The sequence below is a fragment of the Salvelinus fontinalis genome, chromosome 21, assembly GCF_029448725.1.
Source record: "Salvelinus fontinalis isolate EN_2023a chromosome 21, ASM2944872v1, whole genome shotgun sequence".
Taxonomy (NCBI): Eukaryota; Metazoa; Chordata; class Actinopteri; order Salmoniformes; family Salmonidae; genus Salvelinus; species Salvelinus fontinalis.
Genome location: NC_074685.1, coordinates 29523885 through 29548659, shown reverse-complemented (window position 1 = coordinate 29548659; position 24775 = coordinate 29523885). Strand labels below are relative to the sequence as shown.

At 44.0% G+C, this 24775-nt stretch overlaps 1 protein-coding gene across 1 annotated transcript in view; it reads right to left on the bottom strand.

Moving 5' to 3' along the window:
• Positions 1 to 8800: 8800 nt before the first annotated feature.
• Positions 8801 to 24775, bottom strand: part of LOC129818593 (leucine-rich repeat-containing protein 75B-like) — a 60486-nt gene continuing 44511 nt past the window's right edge. Inside the window, exon 4 of the mRNA XM_055874642.1 lies at positions 8801 to 10947. Within this exon, the coding sequence (XP_055730617.1) occupies positions 10329 to 10947 (619 nt within the window). The 3' untranslated portion in view covers positions 8801 to 10328. The remainder of the gene's footprint in view (positions 10948 to 24775) is intronic.

Genomic DNA, 24775 nt, shown 5'->3' with positions numbered 1-24775 from the left:
CAAAATATTTTTCCACCGGCACAGGTTTCATAAATTCACAAAAAAAGAAAAATCACTTACTTTTTGAAAATCTTCCTCTGATTTGTCATCCAAAGGTTCCAGCTATAACATGCAGGGTAGTTTTGTTAGATAAAATCATTCTTTATATCCCAAAAAGTTTGTTTAGTTGGCGCCATCGATTTGAGTAATCCACTCGTTCAACATGCCAAGACAGGAATCCGAAAATCTACCCTTAAACTTAAATCTACCCTTAAAAAGTCAAAATATGTTTCTATTGAACCGTCACATACCCTAAAATGTAATTAAACTATAATATTTCATACGGAAAGAAGTATGTGCAATTGGAAGGTGATATTAGCTGGTGCGCACGCGCATAGACGAATTTCCAAGTCTGTGTCCCTGTAGTAAAACTGATATTTCTTACTTGTTTTGGAAGAAACAAGCCTGAAACATTAACAAGACTACTGACATCCAGTGGAAGCCATAGGAATTGCATACTGGGAGCTAGATTTAATTATTTCCCTATACGTTCCATTGGAAGAGCATGGGCTCTCAAATTTATTTTTTCCTGGGTTCGTTTTTATTTGGATTTTCTCCTAACATATCTATTGTGTTATAGTCTCCTACATTGTTTTAACATTTCTACAAACGTCAAAGTGTCTTCTTTCCAATGGTACCAATTATATGCATATCCTGGCTTCAGGGCCTGAGCAACAGGAAGTTTACTTTTGGCATGTCAGTCAGGCGGGAATTGAGAAAAAAGGACCATAGCCCTAACAAGATTTAATAAGCTACCAGAGATGATGTCCCGTATAGCTCAGTTGGTAGAGCATAGCGCTTGCAACGCCAGGGTTGTGGATTCGTTTCCCACGGTGAACCAGTATGAAAATGTATGCTCTCACTACTGTAAGTTGCTCTAGATAAGAGTGTCTGCTAAATGACTAAAATGTCAATGACTATCTGATATAATTGCATACTCAGCCAGAGAGCAATGTTTAAATACCTATAACAGACTTACACTGTGTACAAAACATTTAGAACACCTGCTCTTTCCATGACATAGACTGACTAGGTTAAAGCTATGATCCCTTATTGATGTCACCTGTTAAATCCTCTTCAATCGATGAAGGGCAGGAGACAGGTTAAAGAAGGATTTTTAAGTCTTGAGACAATTGAGACATGGAGTGTCTCTGTGTACCATTCTGAGGGTGAAGGGGCAAGACAAAAGTTTGAAGTGCCATTGAACGAGATATGGTAGTAGGTGCCAGGCGCACCGGTTTGTAATGCTTTCGACACCGTGTAGACTCCATGCCCCGACGAATTGAGGCTGTTCTGAGGGCAAAAGGGGGTGCAACTCAATAGTAGGGAGGTGTTCTTAATGTGTTGTACACTCAGTGTAGCTATGGATATGATATGTGTTGTACACTCAGTGTAGCTATGGATATGATATGTGTTGTACACTCAGTGTAGCTATGGATATGATATGTGTTGTACACTCAGTGTAGCTATGGATATGATATGTGTTATACAGTCAGTGTAGCTATGGATATGATATGTGTTGTACACTCAGTGTAGCTATGGATATGATATGTGTTATACACTCAGTGTAGCTATGGATATGATATGTGTTGTACACTCAGTGTAGCTATGGATATGATATGTGTTGTACACTCAGTGTAGCTATGGATATGATATGTGTTGTACACTCAGTGTAGCTATGGATATGATATGTGTTGTACACTCAGTGTAGCTATGGATATGATATGTGTTGTACACTCAGTGTAGCTATGGATATGATATGTGTTATACACTCAGTGTAGCTATGGATATGATATGTGTTGTACACTCAGTGTAGCTATGGATATGATATGTGTTATACACTCAGTGTAGCTATGGATATGATATGTGTTGTACACTCAGTGTAGCTATGGATATGATATGTGTTGTACACTCAGTGTAGCTATGGATATGATATGTGTTGTACACTCAGTGTAGCTATGGATATGATATGTGTTGTACACTCAGTGTAGCTATGGATATGATATGTGTTGTACACTCAGTGTAGCTATGGATATGATATGTGTTGTACACTCAGTGTAGCTATGGATATGATATGTGTTGTACACTCAGTGTAGCTATGGATATGATATGTGTTGTACACTCAGTGTATATCATTCTAACCCAAATTTCAAATAAAAGATTACTGAAGATGTGATGTCAGAGAAACAATTACTTCTGATTATTGATTCCAGAAGTTTAAGCCTCAGCTGCGTTACTTTAAATCGATAGATTAGGTTGTTATAATAATGTTATAATATTGAATCATTTATTAATCAGGAACAATAGTCAACTACTAAAACCACATGTTGAAGCTGTGGAAGCTGAACAAATAAAGGTCCTTGAGTCCTGTTCTTGATTTTCTACCAAGGAAAAGTTGGACAAGCTGTTGCTAAAACATATCCTGGGGAACACACACACACACACACACACACACACACACACACACACACACACACACACACACACACACACACACACACACACACACACACACACACACACACACACACACACACACACACACACACACACACACTCACTCACTCACTCACTCACTCCAATATTTGTTTAACCACCTGTTTCCTCCATGTCGATGCTTTTAACTACATAAAAGTGGGCCCTGTATGTGTGTGTGTGTGTGTGTGTGTGTGTGTGTGTGTGTTCCCCAGGATATGTTCCCCAGGATATGGGGGGGGGGTCTGGAGCCTGCTTTCCCAAAAATAATATTCTGTCACTACAGAGGGTCAACAGGCAGCCTTTTCAGCAGGGGCCGGCAGGGGCCAGTGGGGGCCACAGACCCTGGACATAGTGGAGGCACTCAGTCTCACATCAGAGAAACACACACTCTCTCACTTCCTCCCCTAATTCACTGGACTCCTCAGCCACTCTGCTGGTTGAACACAAATATGATAAGCTGTTCCAGGATCAACTACAGATAGAGAGACAGCAATTGAGCAACTCCATATGGAGACACAGAAACATATATTCAGTCACACAACTTCAGTGTATAAATCACACAACAAGCCTTTATCTGATATCCACTCACACTAATGTGAGACACTGGTTGTTGTTTTGATACTGTCTCATTCCATCTCACTACACATCATGCTGATTGAAGCCAAAATGCAGGAGTTTATATTGCTTTACTTCTAATAACCATCTCTCAAGTAGTCTATCCCTGCATTTAATTGGTTCGTCAACCATTCTTCCCTCCACCATCTCCCATTCCTCTCAGCCTCGGAGAGAGACGGGGAAAGAACAGTCCCATTCCTCTCAGCCTCAGAGAGAGACATTGGGAAAGAACAGTCCCATTCCTCTCAGCCTCAGAGAGAGACATTGGGAAAGAACAGTCCCATTCCTCTCAGCCTCAGAGAGAGACGGGGAAAGAACAGTCCCATTCTTCTCAGCCTCAGAGAGAGATGGGGAAAGAACAGTCCCATTCCTCTCAGCCTCAGAGAGAGACGGGGAAAGAACAGTCCCATTCCTCTCAGCCTCAGAGAGAGACGGGGAAAGAACAGTCCCATTCCTCTCAGCCTCAGAGAGAGATGGGGAAAGAACAGTCCCATTCCTCTCAGCCTCGGAGAGAGACGGGGAAAGAACAGTCCCATTCCTCTCAGCCTCAGAGAGAGACATTGGGAAAGAACAGTCCCATTCTTCTCAGCCTCAGAGAGAGACGGGGAAAGAACAGTCCTATTCCTCTCAGCCTCAGAGAGAGACATTGGGAAAGAACAGTCCCATTCCTCTCAGCCTCAGAGAGAGACATTGGGAAAGAACAGTCCCATTCCTCTTAGCCTCAGAGAGAGACATGGGGAAAGAACAGTCCCATTCCTCTCAGCCTCAGAGAGAGATATTGGGAAAGAACAGTCCCATTCCTCTCAGCCTCAGAGAGAGACATTGGGAAAGAACAGTCCCATTCCTCTCAGCCTCAGAGAGAGACATGGGGAAAGAACAGTCCCATTCCTCTCAGCCTCAGAGAGAGAAATTGGGAAAGAACAGTCCCATTCCTCTCAGCCTCGGAGAGAGACATTGGGAAAGAACAGTCCCATTCCTCTCAGCCTCAGAGAGAGACATTGGGAAAGAACAGTCCCATTCTTCTCAGCCTCAGAGAGAGACACGGGGAAAGAACAGTCCCATTCCTCTCAGCCTCGGAGAGAGACGGGGAAAGAACAGTCCCATTCCTCTCAGCCTCAGAGAGAGACATTGGGAAAGAACAGTCCCATTCCTCTCAGCCTCAGAGAGAGACATGGGGAAAGAACAGTCCCATTCCTCTCAGCCTCAGAGAGAGACATTGGGAAAGAACAGTCCCATTCTTCTCAGCCTCAGAGAGAGATGGGGAAAGAACAGTCCCATTCCTCTCAGCCTCAGAGAGACACGGGGAAAGTACAGTTCCATTCCTCTCAGCCTCAGAGAGAGACGTGGGGAAAGAACAGTCCCATTCCTCTCAGCCTCAGAGAGAGACGTGGGGAAAGAACAGTCCCACACCTCTCAGCCTCAGAGAGAGACATGGGGAAAGAACAGTCCTATTCCTCTCAGCCTCAGAGAGAGACGGGGAAAGAACAGTCCCATTCCTCTCAGCCTCAGAGAGAGACGGGGAAAGAACAGTCCCATTCCTCTCAGCCTCAGAGAGAGACATTGGGAAAGAACAGTCCCATTCCTCTCAGCCTCAGAGAGAGACATGGGGAAAGAACAGTCCTATTCCTCTCAGCCTCAGAGAGAGACATGGGGAAAGAACAGTCCTATTCCTCTCAGCCTCAGAGAGAGACGGGGAAAGAACAGTCCCATTCCTCTCAGCCTCAGAGAGAGACATGGGGAAAGAACAGTCCCATTCCTCTCAGCCTCAGAGAGAGACGGGGAAAGAACAGTCCCATTCCTCTCAGCCTCAGAGAGAGACATGGGGAAAGAACAGTCCCATTCCTCTCAGCCTCAGAGAGAGACGGGGAAAGTACAGTTCCATTCCTCTCAGCCTCAGAGAGAGACATGGGGAAAGAACAGTCCCATTCCTCTCAGCCTCGGAGAGAGACGGGGAAAGAACAGTCCCATTCCTCTCAGCCTCAGAGAGAGACATGGGGAAAGAACAGTCCCATTCCTCTCAGCCTCAGAGAGAGACGTGGGGAAAGAACAGTCCCATTCCTCTCAGCCTCAGAGAGAGAGAGACAACAAAGACAGAGACAGATGTCATTTCCAACAAACTCAAATTGTTTGAAAGTTTTCTAATCAGGGTGGATGGAAATGTTCTTCTTTTCTTAGTAGTCTGTATGGCGCCAAGGAGGTGCAAGTGTCAAAGGCACATAAGCAACGATACAGTTGACAGGAGCCTAATATTTTGTATAGATGTACATATGTTATGCGTAAAGAAATGTAAGCCTATGTGTGCACACAGTGTCATGGAACGAGAAATGCAATTTATGATATCAAGCTTCTGACCCCATCCTAATTAGAAATAGTGTTGTTTAGATTAAAAACAAAGCATAACCTCCCCTCCCCTCAATAAAGGCTTTTTTTTTGTCCTTCCCAATGTAATCGCCAAATAGCAGTCTCTCAATAAAGGGGTTTGCTCGTGAGACTGCTTTGAAATGAATATGAATGACCAAAGCTTATTAAAAGATCACGTTTGGGAGCAGCAACACAGTGAGCTGACATCCTCTTTCAATCAGTATTCTAGCCAGCTCCCCTTATTATTTTGGATGTGCGTAAACGCCTCCATAGTCTACCTTAATATTATATGCCCACAGGGAGCAATTATGGTCTTTGACCAGGGGCGCAACTTTCAATGAATATGGGGGGACATCCCCCCCCCCCCCCCCCACACATTCTGAAATAGCATTTTTATCCCCCCCAGTTTTATCATTGGAATGTGATACAAAACGAGGCAACGGTGTGCTTTAGGACCATGCAGACGCCTCCGAGCGGTTGGGTAGGCTGTTTGGAGTGTTTATCTGATAGGATACAATAAGTAAATAATAATAATTATGTCCCCCCCACTTCTAAAACCAAACTTGCGCCCCTGTGATTATTCACTCTCCCCACTGGGCACAGACATCAATTCAACTTCCATTCCACTTCGGTTCAACGTAATCTGATTGAAATGATGTGGAAATAATGTTGATTCAACCAGCGTGTGCCTAGTGGGTCTTTTTAAGCCTTATCATTAGTACATTTAATCCTGCTTATTGACAACCTTTGGCATGTCCATTGCTTAGACATGGCAGACATAATGCAATTTAAAGTAGGCCTAGCCCCTATAACAGTTGGAATGCTAGGTTTAACAAAACGTTTCCATATTGAAGCCATGCATTTAGGTTTCTTATCATTTTGACTGCAAACATGTTAAACGTATTTAGCGAAGATGGGATATGTCTACATACAGTTTGTTCTTTTCTTTCTGTAGGTTATTTAACAAACTATCAAATCAAATCAAATTTTATATGTCACATACACATGGTTAGCAGATGTTAATGCGAGTGTAGCAAAATGCTTGTGCTTCTAGTTCCGACAATGCAGTAATAACCAACAAGTAATCTAACCTAACAATTCCACAACTACTACCTTATACACAGGGATAAAGAATATGTACATAAAGATATATGAATGAGTGATGGTACAGAACGGCATAGGCAAGATGCAGTAGATGGTATCGAGTACAGTATATACATATGAGATGAGTAATGTAGGGTATGTAAACATAAAAGTGGCATAGTTTAAAGTGGCTAGTGATACATGTATTACATAAAGATGGCAAGATGCAGTAGATGGTATAGAGTACAGTATATACATATGAGATGAGTAATGTAGGGTATGTAAACATTGTATTAAGTGACATTGTTTAAAGTGGCTAGTGATACATTTTTTACATCAATTCCCATTATTAAAGTGGCTGGAGTTGAGTCAGCATGTTGGCAGCAGCCACTCAATGTTAGTGGTGGCTGTTTAACAGTCTGATGGCCTTGAGATAGAAGCTGTTTTTCAGTCTCTCGGTCCCTGCTTTGATGCACCTGTACTGACCTCGCCTTCTGGATGATAGCGGGGTGAACAGGCAGTGGCTCGGGTGGTTGTTATCCTTGATGATCTTTATGGCCTTCCTGTGACATCGGGTGGTGTAGGTGTCCTGGAGGGCAGGTAGTTTGCCCCCGGTGATGTGTTGTGCAGACCTCACTACCCTCTGGAGAGCCTTACGGTTGTGGGCGGAGCAGTTGCCGTACCAGGCGGTGATATAGCCCGACAGGATGCTCTCGATTGTACATCTGTAAAAGTTTGTGACTGCTTTTGGTGACAAGCCAAATTTCTTCAGCCTCCTGAGGAGCCTATAGGCCCCTGTCAATTATTTTCGGTGCAGCAGAAAGGGGATTTTTTGCTGCCACAAAAAATAATGAATGTAGGTGACACTGTCCCGCAAAATCATCCCTTTGTCCCGCATTTGGGTATTTTAAATGTGGTCACTCTATACCAGTAACGATTTTAGTATGTAAATCTTGGTGGAGCAAACTCAAAAAGATGCATGCCAGCAAAGACACTACACTACACAACACAACACTAAACAATACATTAATTGCACTATAACGGCCACAAATGGTGCCCACAAACGGTTCAGGCCTACATAAAGCTGTCCCGACACGGAGCTTTCTTTCCAGCACCATGGAGTGAATCCTTACCACCGCTACACCTGGATATCAGCGGAGCCTTGTCTGGCAGCGAAACAATTCATTCAGCCTCCTTTACTGCCTTTTTAAAAAACATTGCTGATATGGCTAACCATATCTCCCTGGCATATAACATAATTTATGCAGCAGCATATAAGACATTTTTGGACTCACCTTGTGTGCATGCGGCAGTCCTTTGTCAGCAAATTTAGTCATCAAAGATAAAGTTCAAAACGGATTTTCCCAGTCTGGCCTCCCAGTTGCAATGCTTGCGGGTTAGCCACTATCACCGATTCCTTCCAAACAACTCATTGTTGAATTTGCGATATCCAACTTGTTGTTTATGTCCAATGGCCGATGAGCACTGATATGTTTTATCTATAATTTATCTTCATTATTTATCTTCATATGATAAGGATTAAAAAGGATTTGCCAGTAGATTGTCTACTTGGTTTATGATGATGACTGCTAGCTAAGATTTTGAAAGTAAGATGTTCAGTCCAATCAAAGCTACTGTAGATGATTTGGAAGTGCCCTTCCAGGAAGGCTCAAGGTCGGTCTTACATTTACATTACATTTAAGTCATTTAGCAGACGCTCTTATCCAGAGCGACTTACAAATTGGGAAGGGAAGGGCACTTCGGAAGATTGGTCTTCTCGGAAGGGCACTTCTAATGTAACTCTATGGCAGCACCCAAAGGGCTCACATTCTTGATGTCTACCCTTACTAAAGGGGGGGTAATGTAGTGTCCCCATGAGTGACAGAACACTGAGCTAATCACGGTGCAGTGCTGAGCCAATCATTTTCTGCTGGACAGCCCCACCACCACAGAAAGCACTGAGCTAGGCTGAAACACCTGTATTTTGGAGCTGCCTGTTGGCATGTGGCTTTATTACCTCAATGATACCCCCCAAAATGATTTTTTTTTTGCAAACTGATATGTGACACGTATTAATGCCAAAATAACATGCAAAACAGGCAAACCCCCCCAATTTAAAAAAAGATGACGTCGCCACTGCCACACAGAATACCTTCTTGGTTTATCTTCTTGCCTTGGGGGAGATGACGTCAGTTTATACAAACAAAAACAATGACCACATGCATGGAATTGTGACATGTATTTATTTTGTTACAGTAAGCAAGAAGAGTCATAACATGTATTCTATAATTTGTTACTGTAGAGTAGACTGAGGTGGGAAGCAGAGACAAATGCAGTATGTTGGAAGCCATAGTGACTACAGCGGTTTGGATGAAGATCAACCCATTCTAGAGGACATTCATTTAGAGAGTTGTGACTGGATAGAGCCAGTCTAAACAGGCATTGACTTGTACTTGTATGTAAAGTGCGAATGAGTAAACAACAGTTTCTAGAGGACACCAGGTATGTCCAGAGCACTCACAAACACATACATCCACACCCACACAAATGTGCACACAGACACACATAGACAACCACACGAGTGCACAAACAAGTACACACACACTATAAATAATTTATTTAAAACTTTATCTCTGCAGACTATTGTTGAGCTGCAGTAAACAGTCATGTCAGTTAAAAAAATATATACAAAATAATGCTCAAAATAAACACAGAACAGAACATCTAAAGAAAACAGGTGATGGACACCTGTAACGTGCTTCTTCTGATCCTCATTCACAATTCAGTCCATTTAAGTGTGCAAACAGCAGTACAGAGGAAAGAAAAAACGAATTCATTCATCATCTCAATATTTTTGCCTTTCATTTGAACAAGTAGGGCACATTTAATTTATTTATGGTACGATTCACAAATATAATCTTCCATATAACCAAAGGTGGAAGATGCCCTCGAGAGATCATTCCGTTTTGCAATGAGAAAAATGGTGAATCTCCTCAGCATCTGTCTCTGGTCACCTCTAACATGACCTGACAGAGGAGGCAATCAGTTCATCAGCTGCCCAAACCCTCCCAGACAGACTGGGTGTCATCTCCCCAGCTCCCAGCCCAGGGCAGCCCGACCCAGAACTCGCCAGCTGAGGCTCACTCAGAGGTTCACAGCCTCATCGGGGCTGCTCTACTTGGAAAATAAAAACTCTTCTTTGATGAATGGGATTCTGGTGAATTAAAACCATCTGTTCTGAAATCAGCGTTTAGTCAATGTTGTGTGTTGTGCAATAAAACACAGCAGCATATTTATGCAAACAAACCCTCCCACTGTGTGATCCAGTCTGCATGTGCTACATGAAAGTACCTCAAAACATTAGAAAAAAAGTACTTGACATTAGAAAGCCAAAACAGTCAGGTGAAATCTAATCTGTCTTGTTCCTGTTGTTGAAGATTCCTTTGCTCATAAATAATGACATTCGGAGGACGACTCAGTAACAACGTCACTGCAGTGCCTAGGATACCAACGTCTGTACCAACAAAAGAACTGTACATTTTCCTGAAACTGTCTTTAGCTCTCTGCAATCGGAACATACAAAGGGACAACACAACACAGTGTTTTCTCCTAGTGGGTGTTTTATGAAATTGGTGACCCCAAGCTTCTCCTGTCATGATGACGCATGCTGACACGGGAGGCAGGACTCAGGGCAAGGTGAGGGTACAGTAGGGTACAAAGATTTGTCAATACACAATGCTGGCTCTGACCATTCACCTCTCACAGTAGTGCAGAGCCACATTCGTGGATACAACCTTCCCCCCAAGCTTCTCCCCAACACCCCACGCCTCCAGCTCCAGCTTATCCTCATCCTCTTCCCCCTCCTCCTCCTCCCTCTTTCCCCCCTCCTCCTCTTCATACAGGCTGGGTTCTTCAATAGAGGTCTCCAGGGTATAACTACTATAGGCCTGCACCTCACTGTACTCATAGATTGTGGGCAGGCTGCTCCGGAGGCCAAAGCGTCTGCGCAGGGCCACTAGGAGAGGCTGTGGCACGGTGAAGATGTCCACGTTGTTGCCCAGGTCCACCCAGGCCAAGCTGGGGAACTGCAGGGGGTTCTTCACCATCTCCGTCAGGTCCTTCAGCACGCCCACCGTCAGACGGTTGCCGTTTATGGCCAGGGTGGTGAGTTTGGGCATGGAGCCCAGGTGGGGTAGCAGCAGGCACAGGCTCTCGTCCTGCAGCTCGGTGAAGCTGAGGTCCACGGCCGACACAGAGTCGCCATTACTTCGGAGGTAGTAGGCCACCCGGTGGACGTCTCGGCCAGACAGAGGGATGCCAGACAGGTTGACCACATCGTTGGTCAGTTTCCTCTTCAGTGTGGTTTTAAGACTGTGAAAGGAAAGATCAGAGACTGTTAGAAACAGAGAATAGAATTGAAAAGCCAATATTGTTTGGTTTTGGTTCTCAGACTCTAGAGCGCGGAATAGCCATTTAGTATACATGATAACAAAGCTGAGACCAAGCATCCTATATTGGCAGTTAGGTATCCTCTAGCGTGTAGAAACAAATTATCTTAACTTAATGAGCCTGTCTTTATCGATGTACAGAGAGCCCTGTTATGGGGGACTATGGATGTTGTTTAACTTGACATGGGATCAGAGGTCCCACTGCAACCAGGCAGTAAAAACAGATAAGAGAACTGGGACAATTGTTTTGAGAAGGGTTTTTGGTGAATGTCATGTATTCGTGTGTGTTTCTCTCTCTCCCTCCCTTCTTCTGTCAGAACAGCCCAAAAAATGCCAAATGTCACGTTCCACAGGGCACGGCTGACATTGGCTATATTGTCCCTTTTCCACAGAGCTGTCAGTGGGCAAAGAGGCATCAAACTGGCACTACCGACAATGTGATTTACTAAACTCTATCTCTGCATATAGTAGAAGAGCAATCTGTTTTAAAAGAGGATGGAATCTGTGGTGATGGCAAATTAAGGATATGGCATTTAATGATCATACCAATCTTCAAATGACTGGACTAGTGAAATAAAAAATAAAAGTGTATGTAGAATTAAGAGTGGTGCTACTGGACCTTTGACTCTGTCATGGTGAATAATCACATCCCTCACTAGCTCTGAGACTAGGCAGAATAGAAGCACTAAACAAAAACCTGCTCCCTGCCATAGTCTGATTAAAAATTCATTTGAAAGCTCTGAGGCAGCTGTACCGTGCGGAGGTGGCACTGGAGTGCAGGACTCTAGATGTGCCATGGAAGAATATGTTATGGATTTGGGGAGAGGGTTGAGCTCCTTTCTCTAGCCTCCAGCAGGACATTACAGTAGGAGGAAGTCAGGGGGAGGAAGTCTTTAAAACAATTGACAATGACAAAGTGGGCATGGAGAGAGATTTACATACACACACAGCATTTCTGTAGTTCGCTGGGAGAATGTACTAGGTTACACTCCAGACGTGTATCCATTAGCCCCTCTCTCCTCTTAGTCAGTCCTGTTTGCCTGGGGTTTGAACCTCCTCTCCTCTTAGTCAGTCCTGTTTGCCTGGGGTTTGAACCTCCTCTCCTCTTAGTCACAGTCCTGTTAGCCTGGGGTTTGAACCTCCTCTCCTCTTAGTCAGTCCTGTTTGCCTGGGGTTTGAACCTCCTCTCCTCTTAGTCACAGTCCTGTTTCCCTGGGGTTTGAACCTCATCTCCTCTTAGTCACAGTCCTGTTTGCCTGGGGTTTGAACCTCCTCTCCTTTTAGTCACAGTCCTGTTTGCCTGGGATTTGAACCTCATCTCCTCTTAGTCACAGTCCTGTTTGCCTGGGGTTTGAACCTCCTATCCTCTTAGACAATCCTGTTTGCCTGGGGTTTGAACCTCCTCTCCTCTTAGTCAGTCCTGTTTGCCTGGGGTTTGAACCTCCTCTCCTCTTAGTCAGTCCTGTTTGCCTGGGATTTGAACCTCCTCTCCTCTTAGACAATCCTGTTTGCCTGGGGTTTGAACCTCCTCTCCTCTTAGTCAGTCCTGTTTGCCTGGGATTTGAACCCCCTCTCCTCTCCCCTCCTGCTCCTAGGTTGTGTGGGAGCAGGAGCTTCATAAATGGGCTGCCTGTGGTCCTCACATCTGTCAGCCTCTCTGCTCTGGAGCAGCCAGGGAAAGGCCTGCAGTAGCTAACTGGAGCTCAGATTTGTGAAGTTATTGATTCCTCGAGTGGGATATAATTCTACTCCCTCTCTCTACTTCCTACTCTCGCTTTCCCTCCTTCCCTCGATCACCATCCATCCCGCTCTCCCTTCCTCTGCAATCCCAGTCTGGGCTGCTTTCAGGTTATTTTGCTCTGTATGTTGTAAGATCTATTTTTATCTTGCTACCCTTTTCTCTCTAATAACCCCTAAGGATTAGAATGGCAAGCTGATTTCCCCATAGAAATATAAGGTGTACTCTGCACCTCCTCTATATGGTAATTAACGTCATTGGCATTGACTGGTTGCTCTTTCACTCTCCCCTCTAAATGCCAGGGAGCCCCATCTGTCTCTCCCTAGCTCTCCTCAGCCGAGTGGCTCTGGGGCTTTTGCTTTGTGCAAGATCTGCAAGATGTAGGCTACACTTTCTGAGCCAACAGAGCCATCCATCAACTTTCGTTTTGTGTTGCTCTGTATTTTGGCAGCTTGAGGGCTCAGAGGATGTGGGTATTTCCCAGTTCCTGCTGGAGCAGCCAGCTTTCTCACCTCACTGTGTGGGCGGAGAGAGAGAGGAAAGAGAGAAAGGGGAGTAGAGCGAAGGGGGGATAGGAAGAGAGAAAAAGAGAGTACAGAGAAAGAGCGAGAGAGAGAGAGATAAATAAAGAAGGAAAAAGCCTGTTCCAGTTCGACTGCGACGGGGCGTGTGGGTGGCGTAGGGGAATATTCTCTGTACTATCGTTTTAATGAGGCTGAGAAGCAGAGACGGTCTCAGACCGCCATCCAAATCCACTGCCTCCTAGCAAGGTGGGCAGAATGCCACCCACAGGCCTAGGGCTCCGCTTGGTTCAGACTTATGGGCACAACCAACCTTTCTCACTGAACGTTACCATGAAAAGATAAAATAACAACAAAAAGTCTTCTCTCTTGTTCTAATTTAGTGCACCCACTTTGCCTGTGGCCAGCAGTATCATTTTACTTGGACCTGCAATTTCTGCAACATAAACTAAGGACTTCAAAGGCAGCCAGATTCTGTCTGCATAATAAGCAAGATGCATCTCAAGAACACTAAGCTTTTCCTGTATTAGGTCTCATTTAACAGCAAATGAGCGAGGGATATTCATCTATCCACTCCAGCAAGAGGGAATTGATTATGCAGCATAGGAACCTAAATGAGAATGGAGTCCCCTTCGTAAAGATATTAGCTGGTTAAGTCCCTTATTTAGGGGACTTTGAGCAGTTCTGGACCGGTTCCGGACAACATTTTTGTGTACAGAGCTCTCTGTGAACGGCGCAACATCAATTGCTGTGTACTCCGTGAAAGTTCTGGTTGTCCCTCTTCTCATGCCGCTCTCCGCTCTCAGCTGACATGCAGTATGTGAAATCTGACACCTCATTTGCATAGGGAGCGACACGTCACATTTTCTGGCATAGCCAGACAAATGATCGATTTCCTCTGGCTGTGAACCTTGCAGCTCCGCTTGCAATACTGCATATGAAACGGAGCCTAGCGATTACAGATAAAGTGGTCTCATCTCACTGTAATGTTCTCAGATGGATTTAGAGCTCACAACATGAAAAAAGACCAAATAATTGAGTCAAATTGAAACAAGACCACTTTCTCTTGGTCACAGAGGGACGAAATCCCTTCGTGCTTAAAGCTAAAATTATATCGAGTCATCTGCCATTAGAATGGCGTCTCTGTTATTGGAAATGGTGAGATGTTAGCATGTCTTGGGGGTATGATCGTTGACCCTCTGTAACTTTCTCACTCATCGTTATTCACGATTCATTGAGGATTATCCATAATCATGGTAGAATTCACATTAATGTAGAAGTGTTAAGAAACATATTATATTCTTATTTACAATAAAAGTGACTACAAAATGACACAATACAATATTTACAATTTATTTATATTGGGCACAACACAACCAACATTTCTGTAGTTCGCTGGGAGGATGTACTACAGTGGTTCGTCCTTTAAAAGTTGCAGCGTACCATTAATGCTAGTTAGTGCTAGTTTCACCACCAGAGGGCATCTTTGAGAAGCATTTGATAGCCTTCAATAGTGGCTGTACTAGAGAATTTCAAACCAATTTTTGTAAGAACATAGTATATGGGACAGATTTAAAGAAGTTTTGCTTAACTTTTTAGGGATAGGGGGCAGCATTTTCCCTTTGGATGAATAGCGTGCCCAGAGTGAACTGCCTCCTACTCTGTCCCAGATGCTAATATATGCATATTATTATTACTATTGGATATAAAACACTCTGGTTTATAAAACTGTTTGAATGATGTCTGTGAGTATAACAGAACTCATATGGCAGGCAAAAACCTGAGAAAAAATCCAAACAGGAAGTGAGAATTCTGAGGCTGGTCGATTTTCAACTCATCGCCTATTGAAATCCCAGTGGGATATGGATCTGTTTGTACTTCCTACGCCTTCCACTAGATGTCAACCGTCTGTAGAACGTTGAATGAAGCTTCTACTGTGATGTTGAGCTGGATGGGAGCTGTTTGAGTCAGTGGTCTGGCAGAGTGCCAGGTCCTGGTCACGCGTATTCCACATGATATCGACTTGCGTTCCATTACTTCTACAGACACAAAGGAATTCTCCGATTGGAACGTTATTGAATATTTATGATAACAACATCCTAAAGATTGATTCTATACTTAGTTTGCCAAGTTTATTCGACAACTAATATAACTTTTTGAAGTTTTCGTCCGATGTTCGCCTGGACCTGCACGAGCGTTTTGGATATGCGTACTAAACGTGCTAACAAAAGTAGCTACTTGGATATAAATAATGGACATTATAGAACAAAACAACAATTTATTGGTCGAACTAGGATTCCTGGGAGGGCATTCTGATGAAGATCATCAAAGGTAAGGGAATACTTATCATGTAATTTCGTATTTCTGTTGACTCCAACATGGCGGAGAAATGTTGTTTCTATCTGAGCGCTGTCTCAGATTATTGCATGGTTTGCTTTTTCCGTAAAGTTTTTTTAGAAATCTGACACAGCGCTTGCATTAAAAGCAATTGTATCTTTAGTTCTATGTGAAACATGTATCTTTCATCAAAGTTTATGATGATAATTTCTGTTATTTGATGGGTCTCTGCAATTTCTCCGGATATTTTGGAGTCATTTCTGAACATGTAAACTTACAATGTAAACTGGGATTTTTGGATGTAAATATGCACATTATCGAACAAAACATACATGTATTGTGTGACATGATGTCCTATGAGTGTCAGCTGATGATGATCAAAGGTTAGTGATTCATTTTATCTCTATTTCTGTTTTTTGTGACTCCTAACTTTGGCTGGGAAAATAGCTGTGTGTTTTTTGGACTTGACGGTGATCTAACATAATCATGTTGTTTTTGCTGTAAAGCATTTTTAAAATCGGACACGATGGGTAGATTAACAAGATGTTTATCTTTCATTTGCTGTATTGGACTTGTTAATGTGTGAAAGTTACATATTTCCCAAAAATATTTTTGAATTTCCCACGCTGCCTTTTCAGCGGAATGTTGTCAGGGGTTCCGCTAGCGGAACGTGTGTCCTAGAAAGGTTAATTAATTTGATTCATTTTATGGTGTTTCTATTCCAAGAAAAACTAAAAACCCTCTGGGTTTCCATTAGGATGGAATGGAAAATATGGCGCTGTACAACGTGACGGTCGGGAGTAGGCTACAGTACTAGGCTATTTAGCTAAAGAATCACCGTGTTGTGCGGGCACGTGGGATGCCGGGGTTCAATTCCCTGATGCGGAGGAAGGAGTAGGCTGTCCTTGTAAATAAGAATTTGTGCCCAGGTCAGGATAACCAAAACATGTATTTATTAAAAACTATCAGAAAGAATTTTGGTACTTATTTATTTTGATCCAAAGCCATGAATGAGTGAGTCACTCAGCTTTATATAGGTGCCGAGCTATATGACTGTGCAATCAACTTGATAATATACACTGCTCAAAAAAATAAAGGGAACACTTAAACAACACAATGTAACTCCAAGTCAATCACACTTCTGTGAAATCAAACTGTCCACTTAGGAAGCAACACTGATTGACAATAAATTTCACATGCTGTTGTGCAAATGGAATAGACAAAAGGTGGAAATTATAGGCAATTAGCAAGGCACCCCCAAAAAAGGAGTGATTCTGCAGGTGGTGACCACAGACCACTTCTCAGTTCCTATGCTTCCTGGCTGATGTTTTGGTCACTTTTGAATGCTGGCGGTGCTCTCACTCTAGTGGTAGCATGAGACGGAGTCTACAACCCACACAAGTGGCTCAGGTAGTGCAGTTCATCCAGGATGGCACATCAATGCGAGCTGTGGCAAAAAGGTTTGCTGTGTCTGTCAGCGTAGTGTCCAGAGCATGGAGGCGCTACCAGGAGACAGGCCAGTACATCAGGAGACGTGGAGGAGGCCGTAGGAGGGCAACAACCCAGCAGCAGGACCGCTACCTCCGCCTTTGTGCAAGGAGGTGCACTGCCAGAGCCCTGCAAAATGACCTCCAGCAGGCCACAAATGTGGTGTGGGTGAAACATTGTTACTAATTTGTAAATAAAGCCAGTTTGTTATTTAGAATTATTTATTTCTATTTATTTCTGTTTTTACAGGGAGAGAAACCAAAAACCTACAGTCATCTCATGGGTCTCCCAGTCGAGGCCGGCACGGGTATTGAACCAGCATTGGTAACAACACAGCTTGCACTGCTATATAGTGTTTAGACAATTGCACCACTCACAACATGATCGGTCAGGAGTGGGCTACAGTACTACAGTAAGAGCAAAATAACCCTAACAAATTAAAAAAATAAAAACCTTAGTATAACAACTGTTTTAGTAAGTAAAACTGAAGTCGTGTACAATTAGCAGTTCCTATTTAGGTTTATGGTCGCCCATTCATTGTCAGTTAGAGACACAGTAGGACCCAAAAGCATAATCAGTGCTCTAACTCTACCTTGCGCTTGTCTGGAGCAATAAAGTGGTGACGCAGGGTACCGTACTAAACAACAAATTACCTCTAAATCCAGCAGCATAATCACAAAACGTTTAGTGGAGCAACCACTGTAGGTTACACTACAGACATGTACACATTAGCCCCTGTCTCCTCATAGTGAGTGCTGTTTGCCTGGGGTTTGAACCCTCTCTCCTCATAGTGAGTGCTGTTTGCCTGGGGTTTGAACCCCCTCTCCTCATAGTGAGTGCTGTTTGCCTGGGGTTTGAACCCTCTCTCCTCTTAGTGGGTCCTGTTTGCCTGGGGTTTGAACCTCCTCTCCTCTTAGTTACAGTCCTGTTTGCCTGGGGTTTGAACCCTCTCTCCTCTTAGTCAGTCCTGTTTGCCTGGGGTTTGAACCTCCTCTCCTCTTAGTCAGTCCTGTTTGCCTGGGGTTTGAACCTCCTCTCCTCTTAGTTACAGTCCTGTTTGCCTGGGGTTTGAACCCTCTCTCCTCTTAGTCAGTCCTGTTTGCCTGGGGTTTGAACCTCCTCTCCTCTTAGTCAGTCCTGTTTGCCTGGGGTTTGAACCCTCTCTCCTCTTAGTGAGTGCTGTTTGCCTGGGGTTTGAACCCCCTCTCCTCTTAGTGGGTCCTGTTTGCCTGGGGTTTGAACCCCCTCTCCTCTTAGTGGGTCCTGTTTGCCTGGGGTTTGAACCCTCTCTCCTCTTAGTGGGTCCTGTTTGCCTGGGGTTTGAACCCCCTCTCCTCTTAGTGGGTCCTGTTTGCCTGGGGTTTGAACCCCCTCTCCTCTTAGTGGGTCCTGTTTGCCTGGGGTTTGAACCCCCTCTCCTCTTAGTGGGTCCTGTTTGCCTGGGGTTTGAACCCTCTCTCCTCTTAGTGAGTGCTGTTTGCCTGGGGTTTGAACCCCCTCTCCTCTTAGTCAGTCCTGTTTGCCTGGGGTTTGAACCCCCTCTCCTCTTAGTGGGTCCTGTTTGCCTGGGGTTTGAACCCCCTCTCCTCTTAGTGGGTCCTGTTTGCCTGGGGTTTGAACCCCCTCTCCTCTTAGTGGGTCCTGTTTCCCTGGGGTTTGAACCCTCTCTCCTCTTAGTGGGTCCTGTTTGCCTGGGGTTTGAACCCCCTCTCCTCTTAGTGGGTCCTGTTTGCCTGGGGTTTGAACCCCCTCTCCTCTTAGTGGGTCCTGTTTGCCTGGGGTTTGAACCCCCTCTCCTCTTAGTGGGTCCTGTTTGCCTGGGGTTTGAACCCCCTCTCCTCTTAGTGGGTGCTGTTTGCCTGGGGTTTGAACCCCCTCTCCTCTTAGTGGGTGCTGTTTGCCTGGGGTTTGAACGCCCTCTCCTCTTAGTGGGTCCTGTTTGCCTGGGGTTTGAACCCCCTCTCCTCTTAGTGGGTCCTGTTTGCCTGGGGTTTGAACCCCCTCTCCTCTTAGTGGGTCCTGTTTGCCTGGGGTTTGAACCCCCTCTCCTCTTAGTGGGTCCTGTTTGCCTGGGGTTTGAACCCTCTCTCCTCTTAGTGAGTGCTGTTTGCCTGGGGTTTGAACCCCCTCTCCTCTTAGTGAGTGCTGTTTGCCTGGGGTTTGAACCCGCTCTCCTCTTAGTGGGTCCTGTTAGCCTGGGGTTTGAACCCTATCTCCTCTTAGTGGGCCCTGTTTGCCTGGGGTTTGAACCCCCTCTCCTCTTAGTGGGTCCTGTTTGCCTGGGGTTTGAACCTCCTCTCCTCTTAGTGGGTCCTGTTTGCCTGGGGTTTGAACCCCCTCTCCTCTATTTCAGATTATTTTGTGCCCAATAGAAATTAATGGTAAATAATATATTGTGTCATTTTGTAGTCACTTTTATTGTAAATAAGAATATAATATGTTTCTTAACACTTCTACATTAATGTGAATTCTACCATGATTATGGATAATCCTCAATGAATCGTGAATAACGATGAGTGAGAAAGTTACAGAGGGTCAACGATCATACCCCCAAGACATGCTAACATCTCACCATTTCCAATAACAGAGACACCATTCATGTAATCATTGCTAGGAATATGGGACCAAATACTAACATTTTGACTACTTTATTTCTAAGAATATTTAGGGGTGTCAATATTTTGGAACCCATCCATGTTTTTATTACTTCTGAAACAAATGTCTTTCCCTGAGCAATTAGTATAAACAAATATAACTATAAAGCACTTCAATAATTTCAAGCCCTATTTCCCCGCTTTTGTTGAATAGGGAGAAGAAAAATCATACGATTATTCACATTTTCATATTTGTACTGTGTTCTTGAGCTTCTGTCCTTAAAAGTGACTACACCTCAGCAATTCAATCTGTCTGGCAGTATAAGCATTACTTGGTATTGTTTACGGCCCTCTCATGATAAAAAATGATTGGTTTTGTCTATTTATGCGGAAATCTACATTTTGATATTACATTTAACAGGTTAACATTTAACAGCTGCTCTGGCTGATTGCCTGTTCTTTCCTACAGGAAATAATCATCTTTTTAATATGGATGTCTATGGGCACTCATTTTCATTATAAGACAATCTATGTTATCTATTGAGGAAAAGGGCTGTAGAGTCTACGGTAAAATATCCTCAAACATTGGTGTATAAAGCTGAGATGGTAGGTCAGAACTAAAGGCAGATCTTTATCAGCTTCAAAAGCTCTGAACAAACAAACCATTCAGTGAAATAGGGCGAGGCCATCACATATGATTTAGTGTCAGTTTAAACAGCTCTGGGTTGAGATCATACAGGCTAAGTTATGGCAACATCCATTTCAAGACCTGCCGCCACAAATCCAAAGATTTACAGAGCGAGCCGCGACAGCACAGATAACATAACGTCAACTCATGTCTCAGCCAGAGGAGCTCTCTTCATGCAACCCCTATTCCCTATTTCAGAGCACATCAACATTCATCTGAATTTGTATTCAGGATGTTGGTTAGCATGTGTATTTGTGTACTGTGTAAGTGTTGCTTTTAAACTCTGGTAGTTAAGTTAATTCTGGTCACTTAAACTCTTCCTGGCTGCAGTGATAGCAACTCCAGTAAAGACCTTAGCAGACACATTGATTTCTTTCTTTACCTTCACCCTTTCTCATCCTCTCCTTTAATCTCTACCACTCTACTACTGTCTGTCAGGGTAGTTTTAGACCCATTGAGGCTAATGGCTATGTTCAGTGTAGCTGCTCTCCTGGTGGACAGAAGGTAAGTGGTCATCAGCATTGGCCTTCTTTGTCCCTCCCAATTATTTCTCCCTGGGAAAACCCTGGCACGACTTAACTCTCTCAAGGTACGCAATCTATCTTGAAATGGGAAAGTGGGGGATGAACATTTCTGTCACCACTGAAAACTTGATTTGGAAAGAAATGTGGTTAACTTTTACCAGACACTTTTCACACAACACCTAAAGCGTCTGGGGGTGGGTGGTGAGTGATAAATGCAAATGTCGAGGGAATCTTGAAATCTGTCCAACCACAGAATACACATTCCCCTTCATTTACCCCCACAAATCAGTATAGAGAGCCTGGGAGTAGAGTTATAGTTTTTCAGTGGATATAGACTAATTCATACTGACCGGTTTTTGTGCACTTAAATATCCAAATCTACTCTCAATGGTGGGATGACTCAGTCTCATATGGTAAATGTAAGGACTTGCCATGATGGATGTGGACTTACAGAAACTCACACTTAGTCATTTACCAGACACTCTTATCCAAAGCGATTTACAGGAGAAATTAGGGTTAAGTGCCTTGTTCAAGGGCACAGACAGATTTTTCACCTAGTCGGCTCAGGGATTCAAACCTGTGACCTTTTGGTTACTGACCCAACACTCTTAACCGCTAGGCTACCTGCCAGCGTAGCAGGACACTCCAGCAATATGCTCGAAAAGGTGCTCAGGCATAAATAATATGCACTATGTGAGTCTCTCAGGGAACTGGGAAGAGGGCCTAACTAGGTAATACTAATTAGAATGTCCTCCAGTCGGCTAAACTTCAGCTGAGCATGCAAAGACACACGCGACTCATGTCAGCCAAATGAAATAAAGGCACTTGAGAAACATTGGACGTGGATGCGATCCCAGAGGCCCGGTGGATCCAGCTGGATCAATGTCTGCTTCATCAACGCTTTGGTCCTGAGTTGTTTATTCAGGATATGGATGCAGGCTGTTTTGCCTCTGGGTATCTGTATTAAACATGATGAATGGTCTGGGTATCTGTATTAAACATGATGAATGGTCTGGGTATCTGTATTATACATGATGAATGGTCTGGGTATCTGTATTATACATGATGAATGGTCTGGGTATCTGTATTATACATGATGAATGGTCTGGGTATCTGTATTATACATGATGAATGGTCTGGGTATCTGTATTAAACATGATGAATGGTCTGGGTATCTGTATTATACATGATGAATGGTCTGGGTATCTGTATTAAACATGATGAATGGTCTGGGTATCTGTATTAAACATGATGAATGGTCTGGGTATCTGTATTAAACATGATGAATGGTCTGGGTATCTGTATTAAACATGATGAATGGTCTGGGTATCTGTATTAAACATGATGAATGGTCTGGGTATCTGTATTAAACATGATGAATGGTCTGGGTATCTGTATTAAACATGATGAATGGTCTGGGTATCTGTATTAAACATGATGAATGGTCTGGGTATCTGTATTATACATGATGGATGGTCTAGGTTGGCTGAGCCTTGCGAGAACCAGGGCTTTCTGCTAACTAATCTATTCTTTCAACACCAAACCAGGTGTGGAATTCTCTCATTGTGCTGTATGTTATTCTTTCTTTCAGTCTGTGTCATGTTGTTACGCTCGTCGTCGGATGATAAATGACCGGACCAAGGTGCAGCATGGTAGGCATACATTCTCTCTTTATTTGAAAACGTAACACCGGGAAAAAACAATGAACACAAACCGAAAGTAAAGTTAGTGGTGCCTAAAGCAACAAAACAAAGACAAGATCCGATAGACAGCTGCCTCCGATTGGGAATCAAACACACCAACATAGAAACAGAAAACCTAGAATGCCCACCCTAATCACACCCTGACCTAACCAAATAGAGAAATAAAAAGGCTCTAAGGTCAGGGCGTGACAGTACCAGGAGCGCTGAGCCGGCACAATCCGTCCTGGCTGAATGCCCACTCTAGCACGGCAAATGCGGGGAGCTAGCACAGACCGCACCGGGCCGTTCCTCCCTCGCTGCTTCCGCCTGTTTCCACGGCAGGCTCTCATGCCCTGCCATTACCTCCTCCCATGTCCATGATGTCCTCCTCTCCGGGACACGCTGCTTGGTCCGTTGGTGGGATCTTCTGTTACGCTCGTCGTCGGATGATAAATGACCGGACCAAGGTGCAGCGTGGTAGGCGTACATTCTCTCTTTATTTGAAAACGTAACACCAGGAGAAATCAATGAACACAAACCGAACGTAAAGCTAGTCGTGCCTAAAGCAACAACACAAAGACAAGATCCCACAAAACCCAAAAGGAAACTGACAACTTATATCTGATTCCCAATCAGAGACAATGATAGACAGCTGCCTCTGATTAGGAATCAAACACACCAACATAGAAACAGAAAACCTAGAATGCCCACCCTAATCATACCCTGACCTAACCAAATAGAGAAATAAAAAGGCTCTCTAAGGTCAGGGCGTGACACATGTCTATTGGCGAGATAGGGCACAGATTCCCAGGCCTGGGTGGTTTAAAAAGGGGACACCACAGAGAAGCTTTTCAGAGTGAAAATATTTGACAACATTTTAGTAGTGCTGCTGGGCCCGTTGCACAAATGGATGTGCATGCAGTGATTCAGAACTTTGCCACAGGGCCTTGGAAGCTAACATCCAGCAACATGTTTGGTTGGAGCCAAGCTATCATTCCGATTGGGCACGCATACAAACATACACACAGGCTTTCACCACTAAACCCACGGCTAAGTAAGCCTCTTCCAACAGCCTCTGAAGGAGTCCTCTCCTCCCACCAACCCTTCATGATCCAGCTCTATGAGACCCCCAGACTTCTCCACAGGTGTATGCTAGGGTGCTTTAATTAGCCCAGAGAAGGGCACTGAGGTCTCAGAGGGAGGAGAGGAGCAGACTGTATCAGTGCCAACCAACGCCTCCTTCCCTCTACTAATCCGCCAATCAGCCACTTCTCATGGGCCCTCCTGACACCAGCACGCCACCGCTAACACGGTGTTCCCCTAACACAGGCTGGAGTGGCAGCTCAGCGCAGTGTGCAACGACACGCACCACAACACAACAACGTGAGGGTACAGAACACAACATGAAGGAACACACGTACAATAACACAATTCAAGGTAAGGCAAAGCCCTGAACTATAAACCATAATAACCTTTCTCCCAGACTCGCTGGTTGTTTTTTTCATTGAATGTATGAAGTGAATCATTAATAAAGTTAATCATTGACAGTTGCTTACTCAGTATCTAGAGCTACAGGTGTTAAGACATATCTCTGTGAGCATGTATTCTACACTCTTAGAAAATCTACACTATTTGCCATGTTTTCAGTTTCCATGGAAAAGGGTTTGCATTACATAACTGTAACTGGACACCAGGAAGAGTAGCTGCTGCTTTATCCTGATAAAATACTGAATACTAAATCATGGAAGACTGTGCCCCTGTCTGCAATGTCAAGGCCCGATTATGAAACCAACATTAGAGTGCAGTGTTCCAAAGGAACACAGTGGTGCTTGATGGTAGTTGGGAGGCAAAAGGGATTTGCTCTGTGTAAAAGTCAGACCAGGCAGCAACAAAAATGCTCTTTGATTCATTCTTCAGGTTCTCTCCCTCCATATTTTCCTGTAATCCCCAATGTTTTTTTTACGCAAGGCCCAAATCAAAAGCTCTAATATCAAATCAATATGTTTTCACAGATATAATCAATGGATCAAAACCACAGAGAATGTGAATATCCTAATTTAGAATTTGGCTAACAGAGCAAAAATGCTGTCTACTGGTATTAAGGTAATCAAGGTCATTCTTGCAGGTACATGTGGTGTGGGAGAGCCCTACCACTCAGAGGGGAGTATGTGGTGTAGTT